General features: G+C 31.0%; 1 protein-coding gene across 1 annotated transcript; it reads right to left on the minus strand.

Moving 5' to 3' along the window:
- Positions 1–2,852: 2,852 nt before the first annotated feature.
- On the minus strand, positions 2,853–5,919 carry LOC123224276. Its single transcript, XM_044647890.1, has 2 exons — positions 3,768–5,919; positions 2,853–3,044 (listed from the first exon to the last, which is right to left on the minus strand). The coding sequence occupies exon 1, from the start codon at positions 5,823–5,825 to the stop codon at positions 3,876–3,878; it is 1,950 nt and encodes a 649-aa protein (XP_044503825.1). The 5' UTR covers positions 5,826–5,919; the 3' UTR covers positions 2,853–3,044; positions 3,768–3,875.
- Positions 5,920–11,485: the final 5,566 nt, after the last annotated feature.

Consider the following 11,485-nt stretch of genomic DNA (forward strand, 5'->3'; position numbering starts at 1 on the left):
GACATTAGTACCCTTAAGGTTTACTTGTGGGTATTACAATGTGTTTTCCACTATGCTAAAACATAAAATGTGTCATCATATCATTTCATAATTTTAGAATAATGATCAATATTAAATATAATTATTAAACCCACTATAATTTGAACTTTGACCTACATGTTACTAATCTTTGTATAAGATCAACCATATACGTGACTTTCGTCTAAATGAACCACCCAAACTTAGCTTCGATTAAAAAGTTATGTTCATAAATATTTTATGTTTCAAGTAAAAAATCTACAACATCTTCTATTTTATTAGTGCTCAATTGTCATAAATTTTCATTTATAACATCTAAACAATTTTGTACTTTTAACAATTTAGCCTTAGGATCTAAAATAATGGTTGCAGCAAAAAGTAAAGGTACATTTTTTTAATATTTTTAAAAATTTTCCTCCATTTTTCTAGAAATATCTTTAAAAACACCATGACACATTTATTCTTTAAAATATTATTTATTTCTACCATATTAGTGAGATAATACATACCTAGCATTGATCAATCGCTGTTTTTAGGGACTTTAATATATTCATTAGAGCATTAGCAATGTCCCAATCATATTTACTCAAAAAAAGTGTGTTGTCGAAATATTTTTGTTGGGTATTGAAAAAATGTGTTATAACTACTTCATGTCCTTCACATGCATTCAATATAAGATATGTTGAATTTCACTTACTTCTAACATTAACTTTTAATTTTTTTTGTTTTAACCCCATTTGTTCACACATTTAATGATATGTTTATGTGCATGATGGAGATGACGAAATGTAAGTGATATCATGTCTAACTAGTGCTTATTTGAATTTTTTTGCTAAGTTCAAATCATCTTGAGTTATTAAATTCATAATATGACATGTACACCTAATATTAAATAATTTTCCACCAAATCGTACAGCTAAATGGTGTAACATCATTTCAACTATTCTATTATTATTTTTTATATTATCTAAGGTAATTAGAAAAATAGAGTTACTAATTTTATATTCATAAAAAATATTAGTTAATGTTTAATAAATAGTAACACCATTATGAGAATATTTTAGTGATTTAAATGCGATAATCTTTTGCACAACTACCAATCAAAATCAACATAATAAGTAGTTGCACAAAGACATCTTACATCATGATTAGTTATAGTTCATAAATCAAAAGTAATTAAAATTATTTAATTCTCTTATAATTTTTAATTTCATGAGATCATAATTCCTAATAATATCAGACTCAAGAGTAAACATAAGAATTCTTCTAAAGGTTGATTTAACGCTACTTTATATCATCTATTTTAATATGTTATCTTCAGCATCAAAAAAATGTTGGTTAAAAGTTACAACATGCATAGTCATATAGTCTCTCATCTTTTGTTGATCATAGATAAAATTCGTCATTTCTCCAATAGACCCTAAACTGCTTAGACCACCTGCTTCACTAAAGCCACCAACTGATCATGATTTAGTGAAAACAATTTGTTGTTGCCCTCTCATATCATGTCAAGTTTTTTTTTTTTTTACAATAATCAGGAATATGACGATGAAGATGATTGATGTTACCCGAACTAACACATTTTAAATAGAAACTACAATGTTTGCACACTGCCCATCGAATTAATTTACCTTTTATCGTTTCTTCTATTTAATCAAGTACTCCCACACCATTACGGTTGTCACCTTTTGACTTCTGTTTTCTTTTTTTCCCATTGGGACGGTCACCCTTTCCCATGTCAATACTCTAAATGCGTCATCAACAATATCATCATCTTCAAAGTATTCAAACGGATTAAACTTATTTGAACTTTGCTCCATTTGTAATTTTTTATTGAATAAAAAATTATGATCGTTTATAACACAAACAAAAACTAAATTGTTATATACAAATAAATATTAATTTAGAATTAAAAGAGTTTGAGAATAAAAGATAGATGAATGAAATTGTTGAGAAAATGTAAAATTGAGAATAAGAACTAAGATTGTATGAGTTTTGGGAGGAGAGAGAAGGTTTATACAAGAAGAAATTTTAAAAATAAAAATTTTGGCCAAGTCAATAGTTGGCCTGGCTTCGACAAGTGTTAAATAGCTTCTACACCCGCGAAGGCTTCAGTTCCTTTTTTAATTTTTTAAATGATTCACTATAATATCAGGGTTGTGCCAAACCGACCTGTCAATAGGGTTAGATTCGAATCAAACCTGTTTAAATTTGCACTAAAGTTTAGCTCAAATAAGCCCGAAACAAGTCAGTCCTAACCGAGCTCAAGCTACTCGTCAGATTTTTCAATTAAAAATTTTGACATAAAACGATACCGTTTTGATCAATATGTACTAAAACGACATCGTTTTAACGAAAAACGAATCAAACCAAATTTGAATCGAGTTTAAGCTTGACTTTCATGAGCTAGAGCTCAGTTGTTTGTGAACCGAACCGAGCTCGAGCTCATGTCCAGGACTGCAGCATCACCTGAATAGCCTACAGACCTAACACCACCTACTATAGTATTAGGTCATGCTCCATGGACTAGACCGAAAATGGGAGCCTGGGACGGTTACCATGTCCAGTTACTGCGAATAAATATATGTGCATAAATTTAAGTCCATTAATTTCAATAACAGAATCTCATAATAATCCCATTTTATATGCAGAGTATACATGAGGGGACCTGTCTAAATATTTGATAAATTTGAAAATTGTAAAAAATATATTCAAAAAAAAAAAAAAAAACTAAAACCTCGCTCGAAAAATTTATAAAAATTTATACTTACCTATTTGTCAAAACAGAGGGATCAATTATAATTAAAATTAGATTAAAACAGCCCACCTAACAATTAAAAAGAAAAAACTACTTTCATTTTGCAGCAAATATTATAATATAGAAGTCTTAATCATGGCAATTTGATCAGTTCAACCAGTATTTTGTGGTTTTTTGCAAGAAGCATTTCAAAGTGACGAGTTTCAAAAATTTCCTCCTGCATAACTCATCTTTGCAGAAAACAAATTAAGTCATCCATCCAAAACCTCTGCAAAAGAAGAAAGTGTTCATCAAGACACTCAGCCATAAAAGCATAAATAAAACTATCAGAGATCCATCTTTCAACAAATTAGTTCCCTTTCATGACTCGCAACTATTCTATACACTATCTACAAAGATATAAATTAACATCTGCAAAATATAAGTTTCCTAATGAAACTAACAAAAATGACCCTAAAGAAAGCCAAAAAGCCAATAATTTTTAGCTTATTTTATCAATTTTCATTTTCCCGGAATCAGTAACTTGGACAATAAGAATAAAAATTTCCAGTTAACAATTAAAACCCAGTCTCGATGGGGTCCTTTTCCTACAAAATGCATATATCCAAGCTGCATGCAAACATAAGCAACCAATTTTTATTAAGCACAGGCCTAAAGCTTAGACATAAAGTTCAGAGATCTTTTGTTGACTGTAAGTCTGTCATCTCGTGCTTATATATGTACACAGTGTCAATGAAACTTTAAATTATCCCGCTCATTTAGAAAAACACACAAATTCGTTGAACATCACCATCTTCATGAACTAGTCAACCACATAAACACCAAAAACTTTTAGAAGTATATCCTTTAATGTCACTTCATGATTTAATTCCTATTTCAAAGTTACCTCATCTGATATATAATAGTTTCCAGCTATATTAGCAGAAGCTAATTAAAATGCCGCAAATTCAGAGAACATCTACATGAATCAAAGCTCAGAATGCATAATTACCTCAGATAGGTACTTGACTTAATCCTGAATATATATTCACCTTGAACTCCTAAACTAGAGAAGAACTATACATGGAGTACATTGGGTTTTTCCAACCAGTAATCATCTTCACCAACCAATTGTGAGCAAATCCGAAGGCAGTGAAGCAGGGTCAAGCTCCCAGCAGTCTTTCGGAAGGTCAGGAATGTCATCGCCAGTAAGCTTCCTCGCAGGAATCTGATGTGAAAATAAACGAACATCATACTTTTCAAGCCACCTAATTGCATGACACCCAATTTCTCGTCTCTTGAATATTGTCTTGAAACCATTAACTTTCTCAAGGTAGGCCATGCTTAACCCATGCATTTCACTGTAAGTTGTTAAAAATATGACTATGTCATAGGATCCCCTATCTCTAGCTGAAAAGTTTCCTCCTTCCACTTCCAAAGCCACCTCATTATAAAGTGCCCAAACTGAACCTTTCTTTGGATAAATCCTGTAAGTTTCTCGAGCTGCCCTTTCACAGTCCATTACATGTGAAAATATATTGAGAGAATCAATGGAAGTCTTCCTAGAAACCTTAAACCTACCACAAGATACATGAAACCCCATTCTTTCCCAACACATCAATTGTTCATCCCCATTATTTTGAAGATCCAACCAACTAATCTTCACCTCAAAAGGATGAACAGAAATAACTTCGTCGATCAAACCATAATGCCTAGGCATTCCATCGTCATCATCATAAATAGCCCATACTTGCCCTTTCTTAAAACTTCTCTCCACTCTGTCTTTATCAAAATCATAAAAATCTGAGTCTTCCACTGCCATAATCTCCACATCCTTACTCTTTGAACTCTTGCGCCTCTCAATTGCCAAGCTGTTGTTCTTCAAAGTTTTCTTAGCTATTTCCGATTTCCCACTCTTCTTCCTAGCCTCTCGTTTCTCAGTTCCCAAATCCACACTCTTCTTGGCAAATGCACATTTCTCAAGCTGTGAATCTTGCTGGCTCTCAATCTCTAAATCCTGATTCTCTGAAGCCCTGTGTCTCCCTGTTTCTGTTTCCCTCTCCTTGGTCTTGGTCTTCTTATTTTTCTCAAGTTCATCTTTCTCTGTTTTCTTCTCCTTCTCCTTTTCCTTCTTCTCTTTCAACTTCAACTTCTCTTGATTGGCCCTTCTTTTAGCCTCCAATTGCATTTGCGCTAATGTCATAGTTTCCTCTCTAACTTTTGCCTTCTTAGGCTTCAAACTCTCCAAAATCTCACGATCTTCCACACTCTTAGGCTTTGACCTTGCCAAAACCTCTCCAACAGTACTCATTCTCCTCCTCAATCTCCCCCCACACCAATCACCACCATCACTCTCGTTCACCTTCACATCCCCACCGTCCATTTTCCTCTTCACTCCCACACTCCCCACTTTCGCCACAGAACCAACACCACCCATTTTCCTCCTCAGCCTCTCACTCCTAAAAATCCTAACTCCATCACTCTCCTCTCCCTTCTCCACATCCCCTCCCTCAACCTCCACTGCCTCAAAACTCTTCTTGCAGCTAGGACACAACAAATTATGCCCCAAATACTTCCTCTCAAACTGGTGCAACAACCTACACCGCGAACACGCCGTCCAAAACGTGTCCTTCCCCACCAACCCACTAACGTTATCCTCCTGAATCCTAATCCTCAACCTCATATCATATTCTTTTCTCCTAATCTTATCAGACAAAACCCTAAAACCTTCCCCAACTAACTTAAACGCTTCTTCACATCCTAAATGTGGGTTCTTATCAGGATGCAGAATCAAAGCAAGTTTCTTGTACTGCTTCTTGATTGTGTTAATATGAGAGAAGGGCTCTACCTGAAGAATCTTGTACCAGTCTTTAGTATCACTCGTCGAAGATTTTGAAGCAACACAGAGAATCTTAAACGCAGTGAGCATTGAAGAGATACCCTCCAGATTTGGAGCCAAACGGTGCGCTTTCTTGGCGTATTTAAGAGCTGATTTGGGGTTTGATTTCTTGAACTTCGTCTCTGAGATTGCTTTCAGACGTGAAGCGTCAGCGTCCGAGTCTCCACCCATTTTTGTCTCTGAGACGATGAAAGATTGACGCAACCAGGAGAAATTATTTCGTCTAGAGCAAAGAGAGGGTTTTCGTTTCGTGGCTCTACTGTATTATTTATATGAATCCTTCAATGATTTTTAGCTTGAGACGTTTCAATTGGTCTTTAGGGGGTAAATTTCATTATTTCAAAATATTTGGGTTTTAATAATATTTTGTCCCACCCAAGGTTTGACTTAAAAACCCTTTTCCACCTCCTTTCCAGCTAAAATCAAACTCTATTTAAACAAATTAACACAAAATAATAATTTATCATCCATTAATTTTTAAAAAAAAAATTTCCATCATACTCCAAACTTTTTAAACATGTCAATTCTTAAAAAGGGTTAACAGCTCATTTATCAATCTTTAAATTCTTTTGAAACCCTCATATATTTTGAAATATATAAATAACCTCAATAGTTGTAATATGATGTTTATACTCATAAATAGTTACATTCTATTTAATTCTTTGGGATATAACTATTATTTTTAAACTATTAGAGATAGATTGATGTTTCAAAAACCCTCAAAATTTTTGTGAATATCTAATGACCCATTAACATTTTCAAAAAAACCTTCATTATTTTTAAAAATTATAATTTATTATTTAATATACAATGATATGATAAGGGTATATCAATCTATAGGAAGACATAAAGCAAATGTGAGAATGTGAAGAAAGTAAAATAGAAGACTCGTTATTAATTTAGATATTAAAAATATTATTTTTATTTTTATTAATTTAAGGTTATAAAATAATTTTAGAAAATAAAATAATTCAAATAAAATGGTAATTTTTAGTTTAAAAAAATATTATTTATACTTAATTTCAAATGTTTTTATATAACAACATGGGGGCTGTTTGCCAGCAGATGCCCCGTTGCCTTCAATTATTTTTTAAAATTTTATTTTATAGTTAAATAATCGCATAAAATATATGATAATATTAAAAAAAATAAACATTATAAATACTTACAAAAAAAAAAAGACAATGATAAACGTCGTTGCCTTGGATTTTAATTTGATACTGTGACAACTAATTTGAAGTACATTTATGCTCAAAGTGTTAATTTTAATTATTTTTATTAAGTTCTTTTATCACACAAATATTAATATTTAACACCACTTCCTTTTGAATGATATTTTTTTTTATATTATAATCAAAGTGATGATAATATATATCTTATCATTATAATACCATACTAACTAATTTTTTTTTTTTTCTAACTTATATGAATGAATCAATTTATTTGATTGTATAATTTTAAATCAGAGATTTATTAAAATATTACATCACTTAATCACATCAATACAACTTAAAGAAAACTTAAGTTGTATAGCCTCAATGTCAATTTTATGATTATATTCCGCAATGACGAGTCTTTGCTTTGTAGCTTTGAGTTTCAACCTAATGTCACTAACTCTTCCTTGAGCAAGTTATTTCCTCAGTTATCCTTATTATTGTCCAACATAGCAAAATAAGTCTCATTGGAATGTTTGAAAACTCAAAAGATGTAGACAAAAATAGCAACTAGACATACCATGTTATGTACTCACCTACTTAATGTATTTCACTTACCATATTCTTTTATGATTTTGCAAGTGGGATTATTAAACAGCGGGGTGATGATGAAAGCAGTGGTCAGCTTAAGATGTTGCATAAAGCGAGGGGTATTTTTATCAATCGCAATTATTGGATTTGTATATATATTTACTTATATATTGATTTTGGAGGGTCTTTGGTGAACATTGGCTTTCAAACACATTGATTAACAAGGTGTCGTTTTGATATCCACATAAACACAAACTTAAAGAAGTTTTACCATACACAAGAGGTAGTTACGACTCCATGGATAGTGTGATTGTGTATTGAGAGTCATGTAAGACAGTTAGGTTTGCAATGAATGCTTCTGAATTCTAAAATTGTGTCTCTTTAAATAGAGAACACCACGCACGGTTGTGCATCTTTACTAAGTAGGAACGATTGTTTATGTCACATGACGGGTCGTTCCTAGTTCAGTAAAGTCAAACCAGACTAATTCAATCTTATTGGTTCACCATTTCATATACACTAAGATTATCATCAAATAATCTATTACTTCAAAGTTTAGATTAACTTCTATATGCGTGTGACCTAAATGTTTTTTTATCAAAACAATATTGTCTAGATTCAGTTCAAATTATGACACAAACTAAGATTGGCCTCTAGCTAGGCATGACGGCCATTCGGCTAACAAAATGTCAATGAACTACTCTTGACTTTGTCAACTACACAGTTGTACATAATTTAATCTTTTTGTCAATCAATATCTTTCAAGCCTAAGATACAAATGTATGTCTATCATAATGACTCGTTGATATGAACTGATACAAATTAATCACTGAATGACTTGGATCAAGCTACAACCCAATCCTATTGTGGTCATAGATTCAAGTAGTTACCATGTCTTTTAGTGTTCTCATGTAAGATATTACCTCTTGTACTCGGTGAGTGATGAATCTTCTATTAATCCATCATAGCCTTTATGCAAATCTCAATATAACTGATTACTATCTTTATGACACCCCTTTTTATAGCAATACATTAGATAACAATGAACTATATCAATCCTTGTATAAGACGGTCATAAGTCTAAATTGACACCCTAACCACATAAGTTACATAAGCTCTTATAGTGCTTCTTTTCAGACACAAAATATGAGTGGACTACTAAAACACTCTACAATGGTTGTGTCCTACTTTAGGTGTATATAAAGAATCTCACTAGTGTCCTCTTGCAATAACCCTTAAGAAAACATATCATAAAACTCATGAGAAAACATGTTTTCATAAGTATTCTTAAAACTATAAAACTCATGGAATTAAGTCCTAAACATATGGCTATAAGAACGTGTCCCTCATAAAACTCAAACACCCTAAATGCTTTTAGAAAACATATAAATACACATCATTAATTTATGAGATGCATAAAAACTCAATATGTTTCCGTGCAACATGAAATCATGTTCCAACCCTCATTAAACATTTCTTATGGCTTGCTTAAGTTTTCATCTCATATATACCTAAGTCATAGATCACAAGACGTATGAGTTTCTTACTTATAAATCATGGCCTTGCTTTATGTATTAAAACTTCCATGTACACATAATGTTTCCTTAAACTCATGAAACAACTTTTAGATGGTTGTTCATGTACTTGGAACAACTGTTCTCCTTTGCCATGGAACGGATATTCATAACTTTGGAATGACTATTCATTTCTTAGCTATGGAATGGGTGTTCCTAACTTTAGAACAACTGTTCTTACATCTTAGGTTCTTAATCATCAATTTAGAAATCTTTGGAACAAACGTTCCATTGCGATTTTGCATGTATGTGGAATGATCGTCCATGTCCTAGGAACAAACATTCTATCACAATCTCCATCATCGTAATTTTCATATGGAACAACTATTATTATTCTTGAAATGGGCATTCCATTCACGTTTGTCCTTATAAATCTATCATTTTCACAACAACTTCACACCCAACCCTTAAACTATTGATCACCCAATAATCGTGCACCCCAATTTAACCTTAAATTGTAATATATTAGCAAATCAAGGCATTGAACAAATAGATCATAAATCAAAATGGCAAAAACAATCATTCTTTCAATTCACAACTTTATCATGCAATATCTACAATAAATCAAAATAAAAACAATATATATGTGCATTAATTCCAAGAATCTATTTTATATCACTCAAACATCATCATAATCATAATCTAAAATCGATATCCACATGCATTCTAATCCAATGCATCCAACTTGACGAATATTAGAGTGAGGAGATCCTTACTTACTTGAAATCCAATCAAGATTGTAATCTCTAGCCTTGAATTTCCCCAATTTGATCCTTGAAGGATTAGTATGGAAAAATTTAGGGCGTTTAGTGTTTGAATGATCATTGTATAAAGTAAAAATCATGTTAATCAATTTAGATAATGACCTCTTTTTATAGAATTTTGACCAAACAACTATTAGAGTTGACATTCTACCCTTAAATAATTTAAGATGGTCATTATCCTAGTTGTTTGACCTAATCGACAACATAGTAAGAGTGTTCCAACCTTTAGAATAGTCATTCAACCCTTCTTTTCTCTTATATTTTAACCTAAACTCAACATTCAACAACCCATACACATACATGCTTAATTGAGTAGACAAATGATATGAAATTACTATTTTAACCCCAATACATACGTATGGTAATCATAGGTACACAAATTTTTCCCAATAAGAAACCATGGCAATTTGAATTGTCATGACAAGTATACAACACTTGGATGCAGTACATTACATACAAAGTGGAAGTGTTATTTTCACAATGTGCAACAAAGTAGAGATCTCGATTGTCACATGTCATTTATGTATGCAAAAATGTAAAGAGTTTCTCAAACCATACTTGCATTTAAAAAACTATGGAGTAGTTTTCATGCAATCAAATTCCACCTTAGTCAAATGTATAATAACGAAATTAAAGAAGTGGTTAGTAATGCAATTAGTGACTAGACATATCCCTTATATACAAATCAATATGAAGTGCTAGTAGAAGCTCTTCTATCTAGAAACAACAAGAAGAGAAACTCCTAACGGTTTTTATTGTTCCCACAATCTCCTTAACATATAATTATAGTCTCTTAACATTACAAAATCATTTTCCATCTCTATCTCCTAATATCACAAAATTATAAAATTATAAACTATTTCAACAAAATAATGTGATTAACTATTGTCATTTAGATGTTTGAATTTAATGTATAAGGATTGAGATATGATTTGTTATTTATTTGATTATCACCCTTTCCTCTAGTCATATAAATACAAAATTGTACAAAGACAAAAGAGAAGACAATTTATAATACTATTGTTATTTTGTTAAATTCATATTAGAAAATTCAATAATAAAACAATAAACGTAAGAATTCAAACCACTTTAAAACATTATTTTTATTGTTTGTTGCATTGAATTACGAATTTAATATACTTATTGAGTTGATGCTATCAACAATTATTATTATCTTTCTTTTTTTATTAATGATTTTTCTCTATCCTTGAAAAATAAAAAGAAGCCCATTAATATTAATCATATATCATTCAAAAAGTTCATAATTATAACACTTAGCAAATTTAATAAAATACGAAATTATGAAAATAAAAACATTAAAAATATTATGTTGAAGTGTGATAAATTAAATTTGTAATCATTACATATTTCGTATAATTTACTATACTTGTGAATAGTTATATATTGCGAGTATCATATAATATAACGGGTAAATTCCCATCCAATGGCTTAAAAGCTTTTTTTGCCCTAAATGATATAGGTAATACTTTTTCACCTAAAATTAAATTTTGTTTAAAAAACTAATTGTGTATAAGTAAAATTGTAATTTTACCATCTATTTTCTGAAAAAAAATTAAAAATAATTTTTTATAAATCAAACCAAATCGATTTAAATATTATAATTTAACCCATAAAAAGATTTGAAAACTCATAAATCAATCTCTTAAATTATTTAAAAGCTCTAGCTAACAGGTAAATTATCATACTCACATGATATATTTTGAAAACTACCATGATCCCAAGAGTTT

Source organism: Mangifera indica, chromosome 8 (assembly GCF_011075055.1).
Source record: "Mangifera indica cultivar Alphonso chromosome 8, CATAS_Mindica_2.1, whole genome shotgun sequence".
In the NCBI taxonomy this organism is placed as follows: Eukaryota; Viridiplantae; Streptophyta; class Magnoliopsida; order Sapindales; family Anacardiaceae; genus Mangifera; species Mangifera indica.

Bases quoted from the DNA above. Each gene is read 5' to 3' on its own strand.
- LOC123224276 (XM_044647890.1), bottom strand. From the start codon at position 5,825: ATGGGTGGAGACTCGGACGCTGACGCTTCACGTCTGAAAGCAATCTCA.